Genomic DNA, 27,129 nt, shown 5'->3' with positions numbered 1-27,129 from the left:
AGCATGGATGCTTTACGTTTTGTACGTTTGCTAATTCTATGTGAAAAGCTCCACACTGTTCCTCATCTCAGAGCAAAATACAAGCAAAGAAACCAAAAAACTGAAATGTTGTTGTCGAAGAGATTGGGGTCTTATTCACAAGTGATGGTGAAATGGATAGACAGGTGGATTGGGGCAGCGTCAACAGTAATGTGGGCATTGCACCGGTCCATCGTGGTGAAGAGGGAGCTGAGCCTGAAGGCAAATCTTTCGATTTACCAGTCAATCTACGTTCCAACCCTCAACTATGGTCATGAGCTTTGGGTAGTGACCAAAAGGATTAAATTGTGGAAACAGTTGGCTGAAATGAGCTTTCTCCATAGGGTGGCTGGGAGACATCTTGAGGAGCTCAGACATCCGGAGGGATTTTGGAGTAGAACCGCTGCTCCTTCATGTCGAAAGGAGTTAGCTGAGGTGGTACGGGCATCTGATTAGGATGCCTCCTGGGCGCCTTCCTTTGGAGATTTTCCGGGCATGTCCAACTGGGAGGAGACCTCGGGGTAGACTTGGAACATGCTAGAGAGATTATATATATCTCATGTGGTCTAGGAGCACCTTGGGATCCGCCAGGAGGAACTGGAAAGTCTTGCTGGGGAGAGGGATGCCTGGAATACCCTGCTTAGCCTGCTGCCACCGCGACCCGACTTCGGATAAGTGGAAGAAAATGGATGGATGGATGTTGTCTGAGAGGATTGCATGTCCAAAGGCATATTTTCAAAAATGTGATGTCGAAAAATATTATGGGTGAAGAGTTACACGGACTAAATCGCACAGCAATTGTGGAGTTATCCATATAGTGAAAAAGTGATAATGCATAACTTTGTCTTCCAAATGGTTACCCAAGTATGCCAGTAATGGTACCCTGTGCTATAATGTTATTTTGACATAGTATAGTAGTATTCGTTTTTTTGGGTTTTTTGTAAGTTTTCAATTTAACTTCTAACAACTTCTTGAAACTTGTGGAACATTTGGGGTGTGTGTGTGCCCCTACACGCAGTGCGTGCAATGTGTGTCCCTGACCGTGAAGAGGCTGTAACTCAACCCTCTAATCCTTTCCTAGCTACTGATGGTGTGGATTTACTGTACTCTTTTACCTGGCATTCTCCCAGCTCCCTAAATCCAACTTGCCTACACCTCCCATAATTCATCGCTGCTTCTCACTGACGCATTACACCCACCCTGCCATGCCTTTGTTTATTCATTCCGTATGTTTTTTATTTTTTAATTTTTTTATTTGGAAATTATGGCCTGTCTCTCTTGCACTTGGGTCCAGTAAATTAGGGCTGTTTTTCACGATGCCGAGAGGACGCTGATGTGTTTTTCAGAGTAGTTTTGCTGCATTGGCATGTCACCCCCATCTGGCTGAGACATGAAATGCACTTGAGCCTGAATTTCTGTTCTCAATTTATTTATTTATCCCCCCTCCCCCTTGCTTTCTGTGCTTTTCAAAACAGTCGTGTATCGATTGTTTACCGACTGGGCTTGTTTAACCCATTTCCGAGTCCGCTTGTTTGATTGTGGTTTGATTTTGATGAGGTCATGAGGTCATAATCCATCTCCGAAATCTTTGTGATTTTCTGCCATGACTTATCAGAGGTTCAGTAGCCTACCTATGATGCACCTGCCACACACACTTTCCAAGACGTTGCTGATGAAGTATATGTTAGTTTCGTACATCTTACAGCTGTGGAAATCTCAACCACCAATCGTTTTGTGTTGTAGGATATGCTTTCAGTGTTTCCAATCCTCCATCACAAGCTGGCACTTTTTTGGGGATGGTTTTGGTCGGGCTGATTTAGTCATTTATTTTGCCACTTCATTTCATAAGGAGGCAGCTGGCAGATGCTGCTGAGTTTCTAACAGGCCCTCAATTAGCCATGTTTATGTTTGACTTTGTAGTCAAACTCGCATCTGCACTTTTGTCACGAATTCCATGATATTTGTTCCTGATCTGCCTGGAAGTCTTTCATCACTATCCCTTCATTTCCAAGCCTTCATTTGATGTATAGAACAATTACAGCCCATTTAAACAATAGCGGCCCAGTCTGTTGGTGCCAAAGTGCTGACTAATAACAGTCATTAGAATAATCATTGTAACGGCTGTGGCATCGGCGATTGTCCAAATATCAATCACAATATTGATGAGCAGAATGGAAGTCGCAATGGCTGACAATTTTTGGAGGCGAAAAGGTCTGTCGGATTTTTTTTCGATTCACCCATTTTCATCCTTCTTTTTTTTTTTATTACAACTCAATACCTCGCCTGACAATGTTTTATTACCCTTCAAGCTTTCTACGGTGAATGCAGTGGCATGGTCCCTAAACCTGATTAAGTCGGACTAAATCAAATTTAAATGAAGTCAGAGGAGCAGGACGAATAGTGATGGGCGATTTGCACTGCCAAATATCTCCCTGCTATAGGCTATTCTTTCAATTCCCTCCATTTTTCTTTACTTATTCCACCTCTGTAGTTTTTTTTTCTACTCAGCATGCCTGCGCATGAAGGACGTAAACGAGACATTTATGGCTCCGTAGGAACACTGCTACCTCAGCAGTTCTTGCGGAGCTGTAACTCTTGATTGCCACCTCTCTTGGTGTGCAGCTTCAGGGATAACCAGAGAAAACACCACCTGGCGTGGAGGATAACAGGTGCACTAGCAATATGCTCAGCTTACCTGGGGTATTACGTCGCGTACGTTTCCTGTATAGGTCCCAACTCAACATTGCTCTACAGTAGTTACCTGATTAATTGGCCCTTATGACTCCAGATGTAAGCCAATTAGCTCAGGTGGTTGGGTGGGAAAAATGGCCTCAAGAGCTGTGGAAGCCTTGACAAGAGCATCCTGATGACCAATCTCCATCAAACTCCACCAAACAGAGGTATAAATATCTTGTCCAGTTTGTGAACTAATGCTGTAAGATCAGACCTCATCTGATAGGCAGGAACAGATTTACAGTGGTGCTTGAAAGTTTGTGAACCCTTTAGAATTTTCTATATTTCTGCATAAGTATGACCTAAAACATTGTCGGATTTTCACGCAAGTCCTAAAAGTAGATAAAGAGAACCCAGTTAAAAAAAGAGACAAAAATATTATACTTGGTCATTTATTTATTGAGGAAAATGATCCAATATTACATATATCTGTGAGTGACAAAAGTATATCAACCTCTAGGATTGGCAGTTAATTTGAAGGTGAAATTAGAGTCAGGTGTTTTCAATCAATGGGATGACAATCAGGTGTGAGTGGGCACCCTGTTTTATTTAAAGAACAGGGATCTATCAAAGTCTGATCTTCACAACACGTTTGTGGAAGTGTATCATGGCACGAACAAAGGAGATTTCTGAGGACCTCAGAAAAAGCATTGTTGATGCTCATCGGGCTGGAAAAGGTTACAAAACCATCTCTAAAGAGTTTGGACTCCACCAATCCACAGTCAGGCAGATTGTGTACAAATGGAGGAAATTCAAGACCATTGTTACCCTCCCCAGGAGTGGTCGACCAACAAAGATCACTCCAAGAGCAAGGCGTGTAATAGTTGGCGAGGTCACAAAGGACCCCAGGGTAACTTCTAAGCAACTAAAGGCCTCTCTCACATTGGCGAATATTAATGTTCATGAGTCCACCATCAGGAGAACACTAAACAACAATGGTGTGCATGGCAGGGTTGCAAGGAGAAAGCCACTGCTCTCCAAAAAGAACATTGCTGCTCATCTGCAGTTTGCTAAAGATCACATGGACAAGCCAGAAGGCTATTGGAAAAATGTTTTGTGGCTGGATGAGACCAAAATAGAACTTTTTGGTTGAAATGAGAAGCGTTCTGTTTGGAGAAAGGGAAACACTGCATTCCAGCATAAGAACCTTATCCCATCTGTAAAACATAGTGGTGGTATGCAGTGGTGGTCTCCTTATCTACTTTTAGGACTTGTGTGAAAATCTGATGATGTCTTAGGTTATATTTATGCAGAAATATAGAAAATTCTAAAGGGTTCACAAACTTTCAAGCACCACTGTAGAGCCATGATGAGTCACTGTTTCTTCAGAGACCTCTGTGTGAGCACAGCGGATAATTGCATTTCACCACAACTGCACATCTCGGGTCTTTATTTGTGCAGCCAGGCTAATTGCACGCTGTGCGATTGCAAAAGCCGTCGCCAGACGCCGCTTAGTTAAGCATTAGCAATGCAGCACTGGCTTCAGCAAATCCTGCAAAAGCCCAGAATATGGAAATGCACAATTTGAGAAATCCAATGCCATGTGCCAGTGATCACATTAGAGGTGTGCGGCTGCCAGTGCCAGCACGCATCACAATGCTTCAGCCAGCAATCTGTGTGTGGGAAACCGATTCAAAATGGACAGTGCACCAGGTTTTACTGATTCTTAGACTCTTGGTTCTTCATAAAAAGCATCCTCAATAGCCAGAGAGTGCACCATTAGACTGGAACTGGGCAATTATAAGCAACATGTCTTTTCTGTAAAGATGGAGGCTCCAACAACTAAAGATGTATCTAAATTATTGGTACCCCTCAACAAAAAATTTACTTGAAAGAATTACTACACACAATTATTGGAATGAATGACTTAAAATTTATTTTACCCTTCAAGATATTACCTTTTGTCACAAATAGCGCTAGTTCATGGTAGCCTTCAAACTTGGCCGCCACAGACTACAATTCCCAACCGCCAGAGCACCCTCCTTCTCCCAAGTTTTGATTACCGCTACACCTGTTCCTCATCACACTTAAACAGTCACGCTATTTAAGGACCACAACCACATGCCCTCAGTGCAAAGTATCATTCTGTGTCTCTGTACCTGATCATACCAAGCCATTCTGTTTCCCGTATTCACTTCCATGATATTGACCCTGCTTTTGTTTATACTTGGACTCTGAATTTGTCATTTGCCTCTGAGATTCTGTTCACTGATCAACCAAACCGCTGCCTGTACCTGTCTCATGTCTTACAACAGTTGTAGATTTGGCTGCTAGTTTGCGATGCATCCGGTCTCCCCTGCAACTGTGTCTGTAAGTGCCTGCACCCGCTGACACCTTTGAGTAGTATTGTAGTCGGCGGCGGCAGCTGTCCATCGCTAGCAATGATGACTGCTTCATTAGGATGCACAGAAACGCAGATGGGCCGTAAGAGCCGCACCAGAGCAACAGACTCACCCACAGCGGTGGCACGAACAGCCTGGCCGAGCTGCCATGGACTGTTTGGCCTTGTGAGCGCTTGCATACTATTCTCCTCTCCTAATGAAGCGCCTTGCACAGTAAAGTAAGACAATCAATGTCGTGCCCCCATCGTGTTGTCTCTCTGGACCTCTAGATCTGATGCCAAGTGATGCACAACAAAAGTGCTACAGACTGGACGGGTATGGAAGTTGCCCTGCAGTGACAACTGACCTGCTGAGTGATGCCATCCATTGGTCATTTGAGTGGCTCTTCTGCATGCCATCTGGTGGTGTGCCATTGACTCTTTTGGGTTCATCTGCTACATTGCACCGAAAAGCGCCCTGCTGCCAGTGCCTTATTGGTGATGTAGTATTGAACCCATAGCTGGAACCCAGGCAGGTGCTACCACTCCAGATCAGAGCAGACCTGGGAGCAGTGCTGATTAAGGGCTAATTCCACTTTCCCCAATACTCAAGTCCTCCCGGACCTGAGACTCACCACCAGTTGCAGTTTAAAGTGATACCCAGGACGGTGTTGTAGTACTTGAGACCGATCTCAAGACCACTTTTTGAAGGTCTTGGCCTTGTCTTGGAATCAACCACATTTTTACTCAGTCTTGTCTTGGTCTCGGACATAGAGGACTCTGGATTTTATTTCAAGACCAGTCAAGACCACAACTGTGGGGATTTCACTAAATTGCCTGTGCATTGCCTGATTTATTTGTGAAGATTGTTACTGTGATTCGATGTAAAATTTCCTGCTTCAAATGCAACCAATAACGTGACTCATTACTAATTTGAAATTTTTCTTCCTGTTAATGGCTGTTACCCCCCCCCTCACACACACTGGTCTGGTCCTGGTTTTGACTCTGTCTTGCCCTGCCTTGGTCTTGGTCTTGACTTGATCTCAATCCCTCAGAGTCTTGGTTTTATCTTGGTCTCGATACACTCTGGTTTTGGTCATGACTTAGTCTTGGTTTTCAGTGGTCTTGACTACAACACGACCTTTGAGAAGTTTTTTCCATTATAATTTATATTTGTTAATAAAAATATAGTCTCTTGAAAGAACACTTGGCAAAATAATTTAGAAAATGAAACGGTCTCACATTAAAGGTCAGTGCATATGTTACTCTGCTCCTTTCTGCTCGTGTTCATTAGACGTACTGATTATTTATTGAGGGTTTTTTTCCTTTGTTTTTTTTTTTTCTGTGAAGAGTTCCAGTGTCTGATGCTAACAAGTTCGAGAAAAAGAAAGCTAGTTGTGGGTTGTTAGGAGATGAAAAATTGAAATATTGTAGACATGTGCAGGGATAATCTATTAAAGGCAGTGTTCGTTCTGTACATTGTTTGTCTGCTGTAATAAAAACGGATTATTTATGGTGGAAAACCATGTCAACAGACTGAAGAGAGTGTCAGCCCACACTCATAGGGAAGAATAACAATTATGATTGTGAGCTAACCAACATGTAATTGATGTTCTTCCTCTCCCTTTCTCTCTCTTTCTCTATCAGCCCAGAGCCAGGCGGTGCAGGCTGAGAATGTGACAGTTCTCGAAGGCGGCACAGCGCAGATCTCCTGCCGCCTACAGAACTACGACGGCTCCATAGTGGTCATCCAGAACCCACGTAGGCAGACGCTGTTCTTTAACGGCACGCGAGGTGAGCACAGCAAACTATCAGGTTGGAGGTCAACAACTCCAATGGCTGTGTAGCAAGAACACTCAAGCATTTCTGTTATAACAAAATAAAATGAACTTATGTTTGAAGCAAATACCTGGAATGAATAGGTGATAACGAAGAGAAGAAGCTAGTGTCTTGAAAACATCCTCAGTACCTGGAGTGTGCATTTCTATTCCACACCATGCTTTCAGTCTGGAACAGACCAAATGATCAGCAACAGTATTTTTTTTTTGTGGGAAGAATTCTATCAACCAAAAAGTGGAATAAAAAAGTCACCAGGTCAAATTCTAAATAACCGGTAGCCCTTCAACCAAATGGGCAAAAATGATTCTACAGAATTAATATTACACACATTGGGCCTCATTTATCAACCTTTCAGTATAGTTGTGTGGAAATGTTTGCATAAGCCAAACCAAATTACCAGACATGTTCACAGCACAGTACAACCTTCCCCCCCGTAATATTTAATTTTCTTCTGGAGAATGAATGTTTGGAAATCGAAAATGCTTTCATAGTGACTCATAAAATAAAAATCCATAACAAAGTTTGTACCAAAAAAGGGTGCCTAAGACTTTTGCACAGTACTTTATTCCGAACAGTAAAGAAGATATAAAAACAAAAATAAAAAATGCAATCATCAAAACATCATCATAAACAAACAGAATAGCGTAGCCACAAGGCAGTAACATAATAATGTTCGGAAAGGATTAGGAAGAAGTAAATAACTTATCAAATCCTAGCCCTCTATACCACCACTAATCAAATGTCACTTTCCACCATAATAAACTATATATACAAAAGAAAACAAAATCAACAAAAAAAAGAAAACATACCAAGACATACCAACATTGGTATAATATCAACCAAATCAAATCATATATACAGATATGTGTTATGCATATATACACACATACAATACATATATACAGTACATACATATACACATACCTATAACTATACACATCCATACGTACACAGACATCCATATCATAATTATACATATTATGCTTATATATTATATATCCGTATGTACCCATACCCACATATATACACTTATATTATCAATAGAATGTTATTGTAATTCCTCCTCCCTATACCTCATAAAGATCTGTTCCTTATACCTTTTTTTTTAACTGGTTTATAGTTGTACATTTCATGAGCTCCACATTTAAACTGTTCCATAACTTTACTCCACAAATATAAATACTGAACATTTTTAATGTTGTCCTAGCACTGCAAATTTTAAATTTCAATTTCCCCCTAAAATTATAGCCCCCCCCCTCTATCCGAGAACATTATTTGGATATTCCTTGGTACTTTTATAATTCCTTACTTTGTACATTATTAAGGCAGTTTTATATTCTATAATATCCCTGAATTTTAAACATTTTGAATTTAAGAATAGTGAATTAGTATGATCTCGGTAACCAGCACTATGAATTATTCTTATGGCTCTTTTTTGAAGTCTAGTTATTGCATGAAGTGAACATTTATACGTATTTCCCCACACCACTGAGCAGTAATTTAAGTACGGTAAAACCAGGGAACGGTAAAGAATGCAGAGTGAATTATAGTCCAGAACGTGCTTAGCTTTACTCAACACAGATATGCTTCCTGATAGTTTCATTAGTATGTATTTTATATGTGATTTCCAATTAATTCTATCATCTATTATTACCCCAAGAAATTTATTATTAGAAACTCTTTCAATATCAACACCATCTACCTGTACATTTATTGCCCTATTTATTTTATAATTATTAAATAACATGATTTTTGTTTTAGACAGATTTAATGATAATTTATTTCGATCAAACCAACTTTTTAACCTGTACAATTCTGAAGAGATTGTTTTCTAACTCATGTAAATTTGTTCCAGAACAAAACATATTTGTGTCATCTGCAAATAATACCATCTTAAATATCTTTGATACATTGCACATATCATTTATATAAAGAATAAACAGTTTAGGACCCAATACTGACCCCTGAGGGACCCCACAATCAATATTCAAACGAGTTGAGACAGAGTCACCCAACTTCACAAATTGTGTCCTGTTGCTCAAATAACTTCTTATCCAATTTAATACAACTCCCCTTATCCCATATTGTTCCATCTTATTAATTAATATATCATGATTAATAGTATCAAAAGCTTTTTGAAGATCAATAAATATCCCACCGACATATTTCTTATCATCTATAGAGTTACTGATTTCTTCAACTGATTCCATTAGTGCCATCTCTGTTGATCTATTTGCTCTAAATCCATATTGACTATCACTGAGTAGTTCGTATTTTTCAATGAATTTATCTAATCTGTTACTGAATAGTTTTTCAAGTACTGTAGTAGAAGTACAGTAGTAGAAGTAGAATAGTAGTGGTGGTAGTAGTATAGTTGTAGTAGAAGTATAGTAGTAGAAATAGCATAGTAATAGTGGAAGTACCATAGTGTCGTTGTATTGGAAGCATTGTGGTAGAAATAGTATAGTAGTGGTAGTAGTATAGCTGTAGTTCAAGTATAGTGGCAGAAATGGTATAGTTGTAGGAGAAGTACAGGTGCAGTCGAAGTATAGTGGTAGAGGTAGTATAGTCATGGAAGAAGTATAACTATAGTAGAAGTATAGCAGTAGAAGTAGTATAGTAGTAGTAGAAGAAGTGGTATAGTTTGTAGTGGAAGTATAGTGATGGAAGTAGTATAGTAGTGGTGGTAATAGTAAAGCTGTAGTAGAAGTATAGTAATAGAAGTAGTATAGTGGTAGTAGAAGAAGTGGTATAGTTTGTAGTGGAAGTATAGTGATGGAAGTAGTATAGTAGTGGTGGTAATAGTAAAGCTGTAGTAGAAGTATAGTAATAGAAGTAGTATAGTGGTAGTAGAAATGGTATAGTAGCGGTTGTATCATAGTGGTAGAAGTATAGTGGTAGATATAGTATAGTAGTGGTAGTGGTATAGCTGTAGTTGAAGTATAGTGGCAGAAATGGTGTAGTTGTAGGGGAAGCATAGTGGTGGAAGTATAGCTGCAGTTGAAGTATAGTGATAGAGGTAGTATAGTCATGGAAGAAGTATAGCTATAAGTAGAAGTATAGCAGTAGAAGTAGTATAGTAGTAGTAGAAGTGGTATAGTTGTAGTAGAAGTATAGTAGTGGTAGTAGTAAAGCTGTAGTAGAAGTATAGTAGTAGAAGTAGTACAGTAGTGGTAGAAGTGGTATAGTAGTTGTAGTAGTATAGTGGTAGAAGTATAGTGGTAGAGGTAGTGTTGTAGTCGAAGTATAGTGGTAGAACTAGTATAGTAGTAGTAGAAGTGGTATAGTAGTAGCAGTAGTATAGTTGTAGTGGAAGTATAGTGGTATAAGTACTAAAGTAGTGGTAGAAGTATATCTAGTAGTAGTATCGTAGTAGTGGAAGTATAGTTGTGGTAGAAGTACTACAGTAGTGGTAGAGTATAGCAGTGGTAGAAGTGCTATAGTTGTAGTTGAAGTACAGTGGTGGAAGTAGCATTGTAGTGGTCATAGTATAGCTGTAGTAGATGTATAGGAGTAGAAGTAGTGTAGTTGTAGTCTAAGTATACCGTTAAAAGTAGTGTTGTAGTAGAAGTATAGTGGTAGAAGTAGCATAGTAGTAGTAGTGGAAGTGTTGTAGTAGAAGTATGGTGGTCGAAGTAGTATAGTAGTGGTAGTAGTACACTGTAGCTGTAGTAGAAATATAGTAGTAGAAGTGGTATAGTAGTAGAAGTATACAGGGAGTGCAGAATTATTAGGCAAATGAGTATGTTGACCACATTACCCTCTCTATGCATGTTGGCCTACTCCAAGCTGCATAGGCTTGAAAGCCTCCTACCAATAAAGCATACCAGGTGATGTGCATCTCTGTAATGAAAAGGGGTGTGGTCTAATGACATCAACACCCTATATCAGGTGTGCAAAATTATTAGGCAACTTCCTTTCCTTTGGCAAAATGGGTCAGAAGAGGGATTTGACGGACTCAGAAAAGTCAAAAATAGTGACATATATTGCAAAGGGATGGAGCACTCTTAAAATTGCCCAGCTTTTGAAGCGTGACCATCGAACAATCAAGCGCTTCATTCAAAATAGTCAACAGGGTCGCAAGAAGCGCGTTGAAAAAAAAAGGCACAAACTAACTGCCCGTGAACTGAGGAAAGTCAAGCGTGAAGCTGCCAAGATGCCACTCGCCACCAGTTTTGCCATATTTCAGAGCTGCAACATCACTGGAGTGTCAAAAAGCACAAGGTGTGCAATACTCAGGAACATGGCCAAGGTAACAAAGGCTGAAAAACGACCACCACTGAACAAGACACACAAGATGAAACATCAAGACTGGGCCAAGAAGTATCACAAGACTGATTTTTCTAAGGTCTTATGGACAGATGAAATGAGAGTGAGTCTTGATGGGCCAGATGGATGGGCTCGTGGCTGGATCAGCAAAGGGCAGAGAGCTCCAGTCCGACTCAGACGCCAGCAAGGTGGAGGTGGGGTACTGGTATGGGCTGGTATCATCAAAGATGAGCTTGTGGGACCTTTTTGGGTTGAGGATGGCGTCAAGCTCAACTCCCAGTCCTATTGTCAGTTTTTGGAAGACACCTTCTTCAAGCAGTGGTACAGGAAGAAGTCAGCATCCTTCAAGAAAAACATGATTTTCATGCAGGACAATGCTCCATCACACGCATCCAAGTACTCCACAGCATGGCTGGCCAGAAAGGGTCTAAAGGAAGAAAGATTAATGACGTGGCCTCCTTGTTCACCTGATCTGAACCCCATAGAAAACCTGTGGTCCCTCATCAAATGTGAGATCTACAAGGAGGGGAAACAGTACACATCTCTGAACAGTGTCTGGGAGGCTGTGGTTGCTGCTGCACGCAATGTTGATCACAAACAGATCAAAACACTGACCGAATCCATGGATGGCAGGCTTTTGAGTGTCCTTGTAAAGAAAGGCGGCTATATTAGTCACTGATTTTTTTGTTTGTTTGTTTTTGAATGCCAGCAATGTATATTAGTGAATGTTGAGTTGTTATATTGGTTTCCCTGGTGAAAATAAATGAGTGAAATGGGTATATGTTTGTTTTTTGTTAAGTTGCCTAATAATTATGCACAGTTATAGTCACCTGCACACACAGATATCCTCCTAAGATAGCTAAAACTAAGAAAGCCCTACTCCAACTTCCAAAAATACTCAGCTTTGATATTTATGAGTCTTTTGGGTTCATCAAGAACATAGTTGTTTTTCAATAATAAAACTAATCCTCAAAAATACAACTTGCCTAATAATTCTGCACTCCCTGTAGCTGTAGTAGAGAGGTATAGTAGTCGTAGTGGTGGTAGTAGTATAGTTGTAGAAGTATAATGGTGAAACTAGTAAAGTAGTGGTAGAAGTATAGCTGTAGTAGAAGTATAGTAGTAGAAGTAGTATAGTAGTGGCAGTACAGGCCTAGAAATTCATATATTTTTTCACCAGCCAGCCGGACTAGTTACCTTCCAAAGTAACTCGCCAAACAGAAAATCAACTAGCCAAAATTTGTTCATGTATGAATTTTACTTCTGTCAAAAATAACACAAAAGAGAGTAGTTACCATTGTTCATGACTAATGTGCATTTATTTCAAGACCCAAGTATTTTGATACTGTTGTTAAATACATAAATGAGAACAACACAGACCACCATAATATAATATCAACAAATAATAATATATTAGAAAACCTGGCAACTTGGTGTATGAGTATTGAAAGCAAATATACTTACTATCATGACTATAGCACCCAAAATATGTCCAACATGCTTTCTGTATTTAACCATTTATGAGAGAGAAAGCATTAGGAGCTTCATACTGACTAGGAATCAACTTGAAAAAAATTAATTATTCCATAAAAATCGTATCGCAGCCAAGGCCTACCCTGCTCCCATGTTTGCTTATAAGTCCTTTGTCGTTTCTCCTTCTCATACGCTTTATCGGCGGCCGTTTTCTCCTCTTCAGATCGAGGTCGCTTTGTCCCCATCTCTGGCGGTTTCTGTACACCTTTCAGAAAATTCCACATCGCAACGTAGCTTTGGCAGATGTAGATGTAAACAACAACAAAAACATGTTTAAATGGGCGATAATGTGGCCACATCTATTGAATTTGACAATGTGATTACCGCGATATTCAGCGGGATGCGTTATATGCATGCGCAGTAGTGAAAAAACCGACAGCCTGACTCGTACACGATATGATTCGGAATTCTTCGGTATTTTCCATCCTGCCGATAAACACATAGATTAACACAGACACGGCCCATGCTTAATATGTGGCGGCTTTAGTTGACGGTGTGTCTGAATTAGGGCTGTACGATATGGGAAAAAATGAATATCCCAATACATTTTCTCCATTTCACGATATACGATATATTGAAATCTCTTCTAAAAGACCCCATGAAATCTAACTTTTACTCTTTACTGTTTTCACTACAATCCCTGCAGATTAAATAACATTCTTGGTGAACTTTACAGGTGGTTTTCAACAACACATTTTAAATTTTCATGTTCGTGATTAATCACAATTGAGTTGAAATAAGACTATTTTTATTCAACAAAGATGTCGCACAAACTGAAAAAACAATCTTGAAAATTGCAACATATGGGGGGTGGCTTTGGAAAACGAGGCCGCTATGGTCATTTGTTTAGCTTGTGGGGGTGTTTTAGCTCGTGGGCAAGTAGTTCGGAGTTTAAGAGACTCTTCATACTGTACCGGGTGAGTTTTCAGGTGATGGAACATACACTATATTGCCAAAAGTATTTGCTCACCCATCCAAATTATCGGAATCAGGTGTTCCAATCACTTTCATGGCCACAGGTGTATAAAATCAAGCACCTAGGCATGCAGACTGTTTTTACAGTTTGGAGCTGGCCCCTTCCTCTTCCAGCATGACTGTGCACCAGTGCACAAAGCAAGGTCCATCAAGGCATGGATGACAGAGTCTGGTGTAGATGAACTTGACTGGCCTGCACAGAGTCCTGACCTCAACCCGATAGAACACCTTTGGGATGAATTAGAGCGGAGACTGAGAGCCAGGCCTTCTCGTCCAACATCAGTGTGTGACCTCACAAATGCGCTTCTGGAAGAATGGTCAAAAATTCCCATAAACACACTCCTAAACCTTGTAGACAGCCTTCCCAGAAGAGTTGAAGCTGTTCTAGTTGCAAAGGGTGGACCGACGTCATATTGAACCCTATGGATTAGGAATGGGATGTCACATATGGCCCTTTTCCACTACCCTTTTTCAGCTCACTTCAGCTCGCTTCAGCTCACTTCAGCCCGACACGGCTCGCGTTTCGACTACCAAAAACCAGCACGACTCAGCTCGTTTCAGCCCTGCTTAGCCCCTAAAACTCGCACCGTTTTGGAGTGGGGCTGAAGCGAGCCAAGCCGTGCCGAGTGAGGTTGGGGGCGTGAGCAGACACTCCCCTGTGCACTGATTGGTGAGGAGGAGTGTCCTCACATGCCCACACACGCCCCGCGAGCGCGCTGGGATCTGTAAACACCGCAAACCCGGAAGAAGAATAATTACGAATTACAAGAATTTCTGAAGCCTTATGCGCCTCGCCTCATCTATACGCTCTTGCCAGTATCTGTCCGCGTTGTCGTGACAACAAGCCACAGCACCAAGACCAGCAACACTAACGACTCCATGTCCTCCATGTTTATTGTTTACTATTCGGGTTGTGAGACTACCGCTTAAAAGCTCACTGAATCAGTGACATACAGAGCATCGTGGACGAGTTCGCGGAGCGCAAGGCTCGTCGTATGCCCTTCAAATAATGCGCGCAGTAGGCTATTGATGTTTTATTATGAGCCATGTACAGTATGTCGCCTAATGTTTTTTTGTTTCTGAGTTACATGTTCGTTTGAAGGACTTAATGTACAAAATAACATAGTTGCACCCCGTAGTGTTGAAATTGGTAAACACAGTGCATTCAGTGAGGTTTGCACTGCCCTCCTTTTATTTCTGACTCTTCCTGTCACCGTTGCAACCTCTGAGCGCTCATTCGTATGCCCTTCAAATAATGTGCGCAGTATAGGCTATTGACGTTTTATTATGAGCCATGTACAGTATCCTAATGTTTTTTGTTTCTGAGTTACATGTTCGTTTGAAGGACTTGATGTACTAAATAACATAGTTGCACCCGGTAGTGTTGAAATTGGTAAACACCGCAGTTGCGGACATTTTGTAGCCTAAAATGATGTTATGATAAGCTTTAATAAAGGGCCCGGTCATTTGCCCCGCCCCCGGCCCGGCTCTGACTTGTTCCGCCACTGTCACTGATGTCACTGTTTGCGCTGCTTAACGACATCACGTGACGTCCACCCACTTTCGCTAACTCCACCCATTGTGTCCACCCACTTCCAGCCAGCACGGTTCAGCGCGGTTGTAGTCGAAATGCAACTCCAACAGCCCCGCTCAGCCCGACTCAGCTCGACTCGGCACGGCACGGCTCAGCCGCGTTTGTAGTGGAAAAGCGGCATTAAGCTCATATGAGAGTCAAGGCAGGTGAGCAAATACTTTTAGCAAGATAGTGTATTTGTAGTGCTGCTGCCTTTCGTGATGACAGGGTTTTTTTTGCACACTTAACAAACTGCCATTTGCTGTTCCACGTCCTCCTCACGATATCCAAAAAAATGCCAGATGACTGACCCCTTACTAGTTCTTTTAGGAACCAATTCGTCTGCTTCCATTTTTAATTTGTCGCTGAAATTGACAGAGCTTACACGGTAGCCTATGCAATTGCACGAACTGAGTCAGCTCTGTAAACCGAAACTAGAAAATCTTGCCGCAAGTTCCTTTCAGCACCTAGATATCTCCCGGGATTGGTTGGCGAGTGTGTGACGTTATTGTTTTATTTACCCTTAGGCAGCCTCTCACGTTACTGCCTGAGGGACAGGGAGAAAACCACCGGAAAATGTTTTAAACAAACGCAACAAACACGAAACAAACACAAGTCGGCAGATGACCATAAAATACTTGATAGTTACGATATAATAATTTTATGTATCTCACACAGAATTTTCGGAGATATAGCAAGTATATTCGATATTTCGCACAGCCCTAGTCTGAATCTTCGCTTCATATATATTTTTTATTTTCAACTAGCCAGCTGGGCCGGCTAGTGACAGGAATTACCCGCCAAATGACAAATTAAGTCTCCTCGGGCGACCGGACCACCGCTAATTTCGAGCCCTGCAGTAGTATAGTTGCAGTTGAAGTATAGGTGTAGAAGTAGTAAAGTAGTGGTAGAAATATCTCATCTCATCTCATTATCTCTAGCCGCTTTATCCTTCTACAGGGTCACAGGCAAGCTGGAGCCCATCCCAGCCGACTACGGCCGAAAGGCGGGGTACACCCTGGACAAGTCGCCAGGTCATCACAGGGCTGACACATAGACACAGACAACCATTCACACCTACGGTCAATTTAGAGTTAACCAGTTAACCTAACCTGCATGTCTTTGGGGGAAACCGGAGCACCCGGAGGAAACCCACGCGGACACGGGGAGAACATGCAAACTCCACACAGAAAGGCCCTTGCCGGCCCTGGGGCTCGAACCCAGGACCTTCTTGCTTTGAGGCGACAGCGCTAACCACTACACCACCGTGCCGCCCCTGGTAGAAATATAGCTGTAGTAAAAGTATAATAGTAGTAGTATAGTTGTAGTCGGAGTATAGTAGTAGAATTAGTATAGTAGCCAGGCTAAGTTTTGAAAATTTGTTTGAAAATTAATAGCTACTTTATTGTTTAAATGTCATGTTGGTTTTTGTCAGATTGGAAGCTGTCAGTCAGTGAAATTCTGTGTAGATGGAGCGAAGTTGACTTTACAGTTTCCTACCTTGACATTTATCATCAATTTGTCACCATTTGTCTTTCTGAATTACTTTTTGAACGTTCATTCTGAAGGTCTCTTTAAAGCTTTGATTTCTTCCTTTCTTTTTTTTTTGCTGTCTATCACACATTTTTTTTTTGCATTTCTTTTACATTACTGTGTCTTAACACACTCTGGTATAGTATTTTGTTACAACGACTTGGCCCTATCGAAAGGAAAGGGAGCATCGGGGGGGAAAAGCAGCCGATTTAAAGGTTAAGGTTGATTAAATGTAAATAGACTCATGTTCACAAAAGTTATTCAAGGTGAAGAACAAAAATAAGCAATGGTGTAAGCCTGTGCTACTTCAATTTGCTCATTTCGATGGCACTGAATCACCTCTAATTTGCAGCTCTATTTTTAAAAAAAATCCACAGTAAGAGAGTGTCAGCTCATTGCTCGTCTACATGCTCTGAGAGTGTCTCGGTTCACTAACTAATGGATTTTTGGTGGCAGATTTTAAATGAATCCCTTCAGTCCCGTAAGCACACTGACCTACCTGGTCCATGCATTTCTCCGAGCCTTGTTCTGATTGGCTGACCATGAATGGTATGCAAATGAGGTGTGACTAAAGGTGACACAGGCTTGGTCAATGCACTGACATTTTGCTGCCATTTAGCATGTGGGAAGGCATTTATCTGTTTTAGAAGCCACTCTTCTTTTTTTTTCCCCGCTGTGCTAAACAGAGTTGAATGAATAGGTTCACTCAGATACAAGCTGGTCGCTACACATTTTCACATGCTTACCAACTCCCTTAGTTCCTTATGGCCCTTTTCCACTACCCTTTTTCAGCTCACTTCAGCTCGCTTCAGCTCACTTCAGCCCGACACGGCTCGCGTTTCGACTACCAAAAACCGGCACGACTCAGCTCGTTTCAGCCCTGCTTAGCCCCTAAAACTCGCACCGTTTTGGAGTGGGGCTGAAGCGAGCCAAGCCGTGCCGAGTGAGGTTGGGGGCGTGAGCAGACACTCCCCTGTGCACTGATTGGTGAGGAGGAGTGTCCTCACATGCCCACACACGCCCCGCGAGCACGCTGGGATCTGTGAACACCGCAAACCCGGAAGAAGAATAATTACGAATTAGGAGAATTTCTGAAGCCTTATGCGCCTCGCCTCATCTATACGCTCTTGCCAGTATCTGTCCACGTTGTCGGTGACAACAAGCCACAGCACCAAGACCAGCAACACTAATGACTCCATGTCCTCCATGTTTATTGTTTACTATTCGGGTCGTGAGACTACCGCTTAAAAGCTCACTGAATCAGTGACATACAGAGCATCGTGGACGAGTTCGCGGAGCGCAAGGCTCGTCGTATGCCCTTCAAATAATGCGCGCAGTAGGCTATTGATGTTTTATTATGAGCCATGTACAGTATGTCGCCTAATGTTTTTTGTTTCTGAGTTACATGTTCGTTTGAAGGACTTAATGTACAAAATAACATAGTTGCACCCCGTAGTGTTGAAATTGGTAAACACAGTGCATTCAGTGAGGTTTGCACCGCCCTCCTTTTATTTCTGACTCTTCCTGTCACCGTTGCAACCTCTGAGCGCTCATTCGTATGCCCTTCAAATAATGTGCGCAGTATAGGCTATTGATGTTTTATTATGAGCCATGTACAGTATCCTAATGTTTTTTGTTTCTGAGTTACATGTTCGTTTGAAGGACTTGATGTACTAAATAACATAGTTGCACCCGGTAGTGTTGAAATTGGTAAACACCGCAGTTGCGGACATTTTGTAGCCTAAAATGATGTTATGATAAGCTTTAATAAAGGGCCCGGTCATTTGCCCCGCCCCCGGCCCGGCTCTGACTTGTTCCGCCACTGTCACTGATGTCACTGTTTGCGCTGCTTAACGACATCACGTGACGTCCACCCACTTTCGCTAACTCCACCCAATGTGTCCACCCACTTCCAGCCAGCACGGTTCAGTGCGGTTGTAGTCGAAATGCAACTCCAACAGCCCTGCTCAGCTCGACTCAGCTCGACTCAGCACGGCACGGCTCAGCCGCGTTTGTAGTGGAAAAGCGGCATTAGCTTCTCCATAGTTAATAGAGGGGACTGGTTAGGAAACCCGGCAAACTTCACAGGCCCATCCTATTGTTTCGTATTTGAGGTTGAACTGTACCGTGACGTCATCACGAGAGTGCACACTTTAACCCGGCAACAACAAACATGGCGGACAGATATGACGACGACTTCTTGTTTGGGGATGATTTTGATGCTATCTTAGATATCACTGGGGAACAATTTGAAAAAAAAATTCTGTTGAGTTAGATTTTTATGCTGATTAAAACTAAATTTGGCATGCTGATTCCAAAATTGCAGTCAGTTTTTTTTCTAGCACGTCAAGTTTTTTCTCCACAGCTTACCCTCCAGATAAGCAAAATTCCACTGTAGTAAGACTATTTGAAGGTTATGGAAGAACGTTATCAGGGTAGATGGGATGTACATATGATGGCTGACTATTGTTGGAGCATCAAACGCAATAGGCCTCAAGTTGAACACTCCAGAAAGAGCTATAAATGTAAATTTTTACCTTAACTACTTGCACAGGCGGCACGGTGGTGTAGTGGTTAGCACGGTTGCCTCACAGCAAGAAGGTTCTGGGTTCGAACCCAGCGGCCGGCGAGGGCCTTTCTGTGTCTGCGCGGGTTTCTTCCGGGTGCTCCGGTTTCCCCCACAATCTAAAGACATGCAGTTAGGTTAACTGGTGACTCTAAATTGACCGTAGGTGTGAGTGTGAATGGTTGTCTGTGTCTATGTGGGGTCGTGGGCTTCAGTCTGATTGACGTGTCAGTATCCAATCATTTTGAGGTGGTACCTTGATAGGATTTGATGGCGTTTTTCCTTTATTTTACACTGTAGACTGGATTAAAATATTTCGTTTTTGGGTCAAACCTTCTATTGTACTGCTTGCAACATGGGTGTGAGGAGCTTTTCAAGCAATATGGTAAAAAATACTCCTGAAAAAAATCTCGTACTGCACCTTTAAGTACAGTATTTTTCATATTTTTTAAGAAAATGGGGATCCTATAGTTCAAAAACTTGACTTGATAGAGAAAAACTGAGATCAGGTTTGGATTCCGCACCCAAAAATTAGTTAAAAACAGCTGTCAGACCTAACTCAACAAAAATTGTGTTCCCCAGTGTATTTTATTGGAAAATGAAGAAATAGAGGAGCACTTTACGACCTCAGTTGATGTGAGTATGAAATTTGTGAATTTGCGCGAAAGTTGAGCCACGCGACTGCCAAGACTAAACTTGATCTCTTGTGATCTAGAGATCAACCAAAAATACAAGTTCATGCCTAAGATCAAGTTTTTTTTTTTAAACATTTGCACCCGAACTCTCGTTTTCATGTAGTTTTAGATCAGAAGCTTTGTTTGAACATCTTTCGTTGTTTTGTTATGGCCATTCTTTAATGCATTGGTCTCTCTTCAAGGGATTTCAAACTCATGACTCGTTGACAGAGTTCAGGCAATGTTTTGTAGTAGCCAGTGTTTGACGATTTAACAACCTCTTGAACAACAGGACGTTCTGGTCTTGGTGCACGTTCTGGCTTGTTAGAGGTTTCATGGCTTCTATTAGGCATTTTCAGCTTAGGCACAGCGCCAAATATGGGTTTCTTTTTTGTTAGTTTTTCGGAGTGAACTACAAAAAAGCAAAAGAAGAAAACAATTAAGACAAAGGAATATTTTTGAGAAAACATAGTTCAAAAGAAAGAAAAAATTAAAGTAAAGGGAAGCTCAACTAAAGCTTAGTGTTGTACGGTCTCAAACCGGTGCACGGAGACTCACTGATCAATAACAAACAATAACTGAATACTTACATAATTTCGACATCTTCAGGCGCAAAATGCTTCTCACAGGTGTAGACTGTATCCCTTTTTATCTGTTCTCTAAAATCTTGGTCGACTTCTCTTGTCTTCTTTAGCTCACCAAGCCATTCCTCTCGCCATTTCTTATGAGCTTCATCGCTCGCCAACGGCAGCTTAAAAATGCCGATTCCTTTGGTTCTTCTGCAAGAACCACAATCAAAAACCACACAATTTCGGCCTGGCATTTCTAGAAACTTGAATAAAGTATTGCTAAAGTAAAGAAATCTAGGAAAATATCGCTCACTTGAAATACTACTCGCTCGGTTCTATCGGTCTATAAACTAGTGTGCACTCTCAGGATCACGTGATCAAGCCTAAACCATAACAAAGAGTTATCCCTTTGAAGTTTGCCGGGCTTCCTAACCAGTCCCCTCTATTAACTATGGTTTCTCCCTTACACACTCACTCAGTCTGTATTCAGGCACGACAGTGGCTTGAATAAGTATTCGCCCTTCTTGAACTTCGTCCACATTTTGTGGTGAAGTGGTGGATATATCAATATAGTTGGGAAATTATTTACAATGTAAGTGTTATGACTGCACAAGTATTCACACCCCAGTTGCTCTCAGATCCTTAAATTAGTTCTGGTGCAACCAGTTGCCATTACAAATTTCATAATTAGTTGAATGGATTTGACCCGTGTGCAATTAAATTCTAATTATCTCATTATACACCTGTTCCTGAAAGGCTCCAGAGAACATACCTAAACAAACTGAATCACGAAGGCCTGGAAGCGGTCAAAACAGGTTCTAGAAACAGGTTCAAGTTTGCTTTGGGTATAAATAAATCCCAAACTTTGAGCGGGATCAGGACACTTCATCCAGTAGTCGAGACATTTCTTCCAAAGCCTTTTTCATACGCACTATCAATCATTTTATATGTGGTGACAATATGTGCGACAAGATCGAGATATAAACAAACCATAATTCATTTAACCCTCTGGGGTCTGAGGGTATTTTCTGGCATGCTAATGATTTTGGCATGCTCTGATTTTGTTATTAAGTTCAACAAATCTCAGCAGTATTTTCAAAGTCATATTACTTTTTTGTATTCAGCACAAGTTCAGCTATAATAATATCTCTGTAGTATGTGTGTCATGATTGTACTTAAAAAAAAAAAACAGATAAATGAAAATGTTGTTCAAAGCAGTTTTAGAACTGTGTTGGAATGTGTGTGGGGAAAAAAAAAACATGACCTTACCCATTCTGTCGAACCATTTTGGTCACTTGAGGTGATTCTGTTCAGTCTTAGGAATGCATCAAGCACAAAAACTTAAATCTGCTCCATTGATTTGGACAAGTAACTGGACATCAAAAAAATGTATGCCCTATTGTTTTGGGATAAAGGAATGGGTATTCAATGAGAAGGGTAAAAAATTCCATTCCATTCAATGAGAAGAGTGAAAACCCCTCCCACTGCCAACTCTTAATCTCATCTGATTAATTCTTAATCCCATCAGGTCAAGTCACAATGGGTAAGGTCATGTTTTTCACACATTCCAACAAAGTTCTAAAACTGATTTTTACAACATCTTCATTTATCTGGTATTTGACTTTATTTTGGTATTTGACTCTATTCAGTGTGTCTTGAAATTAACTCTTGTACTATTTTACTCAGTTCAGAGCCACAACCAACTCTGTTACACAATTACTCTGTAATTTTGCTCCCACTCCAGCTCCAAATTTTACTCTGTAAACTCAATATAGAGCAAAATTAACTATTTTGAGGAAAATACTTTTTAACTCTGGAAAATTGCTCAGTCATTTTTCCTGTGTATGCACTACAGCGCACGCATATCATCCGATCTGCTCATAATAAATAGGAAAAATATTTACACTTACCAAATACTTACACTAACCAAATCATTGTCCCGAATCAAGAACTGAATCATGAATTGAATCGCTGTCCTGAATTATCTGAAGCGCAGAAAATCCGTATGCCATCTCACAACAAGTTTTACCTCCAAATACCCTGAGAGAAAGCAATCAAAACCTAAAGCGTGAAAGTGATTATCATGCCGTTACCATGTGAATAGTCTTTTATGAATGCGTAAGTGTGCGCTTTGCGCTACAACGCCGGTGTGACTGAGGAAGGTGACAAGTTTTATGTTTCATCTAATTTAGATAATTTTAAAACTATAATATTATTTGGCAGTGGGCACATAGGAAAGTGTAAAGTATTAAGTTTCTGTCAATATGTTTATCATGCTTGTATGATAAAAAACTCGAGAAGATATTTATCTCAATACATGTCGTACTCATTCTAAACCGGCCGAGCTTTGCCTGTGAAGTTCTTGACTCCAGAGGGTTAAGGGAGTCCATTAAGCAGGTTTATGACTGCCTCTCCCTATAATAAATGGAAATAAACAAAACATAAAAATTTTTGGAAATAAAACATTTTGAACATGTTAATTGCTATATATTTTTAAACCAATCCTAAAGAGGAATTCTTAGTAGAATTTGACCGAAGCGGAAAACATTTTTGTAAAGCGAACGAGCGACCCTTACTATTACAGGCTGCTCTCCGAGCTTTGAGTCCAGTGAAGCCATTTAATTCATCATATAGCCAGATGATCTCACTGCATTTGTAATCCTATGGTTTATCACCCTAATCCCACATTGATCCTGGCGAGAGATGAGATGATCTCACTGTATTTGTAATCTTACTGAAGTTGTCGTTTAGTGATTTATGTTCACAGATTTACAAAACGTGTATTTTAACGTTTTTGTACGAGAGCTTCGACACAAAATAATGGTGTAAGGGGCATAAACAAGCAGACCCTTACCATAACGGGCTGCTCTGCGAGCTTTGAGCCCAGTGAAGCCAGTAAATTCATCATATAGCCAGTCTTAATAAGGCCAACACAGCTTTAGTCAGTAAAATGTTTCAATAGGGAATATATTTTTTCAAATATAAAAATAAAATTAAAAATAATGGGGGTCTACCATGCTAAACTCATGCTTGAATTGTGATTTATATACCTAATAACCTATAGGTACCTCCCACTGTCAGAGAGCGGTAGGAGATGGATGCAAGTGCAGAAGTAATGTTTATTAAGAATTGTGAAAACACGCAGGCAACCAATCCAAAACGGCAGGCAATCTCGTAAATGTGAAATGAGCAAAAGGTCGGGCGAGGCACAAACAAGTTAAATCAGCCAAAGACAAAAACGGAAACTAAGAACAGGAGACAGGATTGGGAACCCAGGGAATCTACATGACAGAATAAGGCTCGGTAATGTGTGCTGACGTGGTGTAATCCTTCACACTGAACGTGCATTTTCTTGGTCTTTATATAGGTGTGCTTGATGCCTCTTGATCATGTGCAGGTTAGCCTCATTAACAGCACGCGTACGAGAGTCCGCTCAGCACGTACGCAGTCCGGAGCACGCCTGAGAGTCCTTCAGGTATGCATGCCAAAGTGTACAGGACTGACAGCCACATAATAGTTGGGGCCCCAAAAAAGGATATCTGGCAAGTGCGAGTATAGATTTTCTATGTAATTTGGTCGAATAAAAATGATCACTCCCCACAAGCGGCCCCAGCTGAACGCGCCTGGAGTTGACACTCGCTGATTCCCATCATTTCCGGTTTCATTTTCATTTTGCAATGGTGACCCCCAAGATGCGCGAGGAAGGAGGTTTTGTTGAATATTTCTTGGATTTTACATGAATACTAGGTAGGAACCCATCATTTTGAGCACACTCACCGAGAAAGGTGAGTCTGGGGCGATCTTTACTTGCCATTAGATCCAAACTCGCATTTGGCAGGTGGCTGAATGACACGCTGCAAAAATTTCCATTGAGAATGCCTCCTTTTTTCAAACAAACATCCATCCATTATCCTTAACTGCCTATCCTGTGCAGGGTGGCAGGCAAGCTGGAGCCTATCCCAGCTGACTATGAGTGAGAGGTGGGGTACACCCTGGACAAGTTGCCAAATCATCACAGTGCTGACGCATAGAGACAAACAATGATTCACACTCACACCTATGGTCAATTTAGAGCCACCAATTAACTTAACCTTCAGGTCTTTGGATTGTGGGGGAAACTGGAGCACCTGGAGAAAACCCACGCAGATATGGGGAGAACATGCAAACTCCATACAGAAAGGCCCCCGTTGGCCGCTGGGCTTGAACCCAGAATCTTCTTGCTGTGAGGCGACAGTGCTGACCATTACACCACCGTGCCACCTTCGAATAAACAAATACCTGAAATATAAAATAATTGATAGTGCATATGAAAAAGGCTTTGGACAAAATGTCTTAACTACTGGACAAAATGGTCATTGGATGAAATGACCTGTATCCCATAGAGCGACATTAAATCTGTTAAATAAAAGTTGAAAGAATATAGTCCAACCATGCTGAGAGGAGGCCTTCCACCAAAAGTCAGTCACCAGGTAAGGAAGCTGTGGATCAAAGAAGCAACCAAGAAGTCAAAGGTAATTCTGAAGGAGCTGGATAGATCCACATCACATATAGTAGACTCTGTTCCCAGGACAAGCATGACCATATTGCCATAATTTAGATGTATTGTGTAAGTTAAATGCTAAAAATCACAAGTAATTCCATTTCACTTTCAGCTTATAAAAGTATGGAAACTTTGAAGGGGGGTGAATACTTACACAAGGTAACTTGTACTCATTTCCTAGCTTCTTCACTTCTCACTTGGCAACGTACTTAATTTTCTCCCTTAGTCACGCCTTCAGTCAGCCTCAATTTCTTACTCAATCACCTTGTCACCTACTTATTCACTGTCCTTCATGAAGTGCTTCTGTTAGTCACTCCCTCCATCACTCAGTCACTATATCTCATTTTCCATGTCTTGTAGCATCTAAGCCAGCACCTTAAAACTAGACGGCCTTTCGATTTCATAAAATTGGTGAAATTTAGTTCCCTCTGAAATTTGGTCATTGTGATATGTTTATTTCTGTAATATCTCACAAAATATCAGGCCATTCTGTGGCTGGGAAGTTATTTAATTTGAGCGGATTCCCTAGCAAATAATCTGCATGAAATCGCTTGCTTCGCGCAGTCAAGCAGACAGAGGAAGTTGGTGTACACGTATGCAGGTTTACCTTGTTCTTTTTCTTCTTCTTTTGGGTTTTATGACAACTGGCATCCACAGTGTTGCATTCCTGCCATCTCCAGGTGCACTGACAGTTCCATCATTCTGTTGCTAAACGAACAGCTGATCACACCGAGATACAGTACTCGCTGACTGCCGATATTTATTAGTTTGGTCCTGTGTTTCCTTTCCTTCGTATATAACATAACATCTTTTCTTCTCGCTTTCCGTTACTGTAGTCGGTCTTTCACATTTCATTCGCATGCTCACGTCCTCCATTGTTCTCTCCTGTTTCAAGTTTGTATCCCACAATGCCTTGCGCGAACAGGGAAAGCCCACCACATGACGTATGACGTACTGTAGGATCCTGTATTGGGTCATGGTGAAGCAGGAAAAAGTAGCTGAGAATTTAGGGCCATGTGGCCTTAAATTCATTAATTGTTCTATTAGAAAATAAATAATAAAATTGGAAGTTTGTGATTCGAATTCAGTCGCTTTCGGTCCACTAAACAGAAATAATTGGGTGTCGGGAAAATTCTTTTGATGACCTACACTTGAAAAATCTGAAAAGTGGTCTACCTTTAAAACACACCCTTTAAACCTGGAAAAATATGCGGGCTAGAAAATACTGACTGAAAAAAACAAAGACCTTTTTTTTTTCCTTTTGCTGCCAAATGTAAGATAATGTCAAGGCAACATAAAGACCAGAGACAATGTAAAAGCATAAAATACAAAAAACTAATATGATTATTGTATATGAATGAGAAGATTGCAAGCATTGCGATAAGCCTAGTATATCACCGATATATTATTGCACGAATCATCCAAGTTCTAATGATCACACTAATCACTGCAAATGTGGAATTTAATTTCATTTGGCTTCTCCTGCATTATTTGCCACTTGCTCCAGCACAACCTATTATTTTGTACTTTAGTTATTATTGTTATTATTTTTTATATTGTGCACAGAGATACATCTGCACATAGCTTGTGTAGCCGTGAGACAGTAATTAAAAGTTCATGAATTAAGCTCATGAAGGTGTATGTGCAATTTTGAGTTATTTTATTAATTAAAGAATGCCAGTGTTTTTTAAATTCTTTTTTTCGTGTGCTTTTCATGTGCTCTCATGAAAAAAGTAATATTTTGAAGGACACACCATCAATGGGCACTCATCATCTCCTCAAAACTCAAAATTAAAATCTGACTTTAAACAGACAATATTAATTCAGTATATCTCATCTCATCTCATTATCTCTAGCCGCTTTATCCTTCTACAGGGTCACAGGCAAGCTGGAGCCTATCCCAGCTGACTATGGGCGAAAGGCGGGGTACACCCTGGACAAGTCGCCAGGTCATCACAGGGCTGACACATAGACACACACAACCATT

The 27,129-nt window shown here is 41.0% G+C and overlaps 1 protein-coding gene across 3 annotated transcripts in view; it reads left to right on the top strand.

The window, feature by feature from the left end:
- Positions 1 to 27,129, top strand: part of cadm4 (cell adhesion molecule 4) — a 430,262-nt gene that overhangs the window by 325,349 nt on the left and 77,784 nt on the right. For all 3 annotated transcript variants that reach the window (XM_060921239.1, XM_060921240.1, XM_060921238.1), the window contains exon 2: positions 6,719 to 6,865. In XM_060921239.1, coding sequence (XP_060777222.1) covers positions 6,719 to 6,865 — 147 coding nt within the window. The remainder of the gene's footprint in view (positions 1 to 6,718; positions 6,866 to 27,129) is intronic.

This window comes from Neoarius graeffei, chromosome 5, assembly GCF_027579695.1.
Source record: "Neoarius graeffei isolate fNeoGra1 chromosome 5, fNeoGra1.pri, whole genome shotgun sequence".
Lineage (NCBI taxonomy): Eukaryota > Metazoa > Chordata > Actinopteri > Siluriformes > Ariidae > Neoarius > Neoarius graeffei.
Note: the sequence above shows the minus strand (reverse complement) of the source record. Positions and strands in the feature narration are given on the sequence as shown.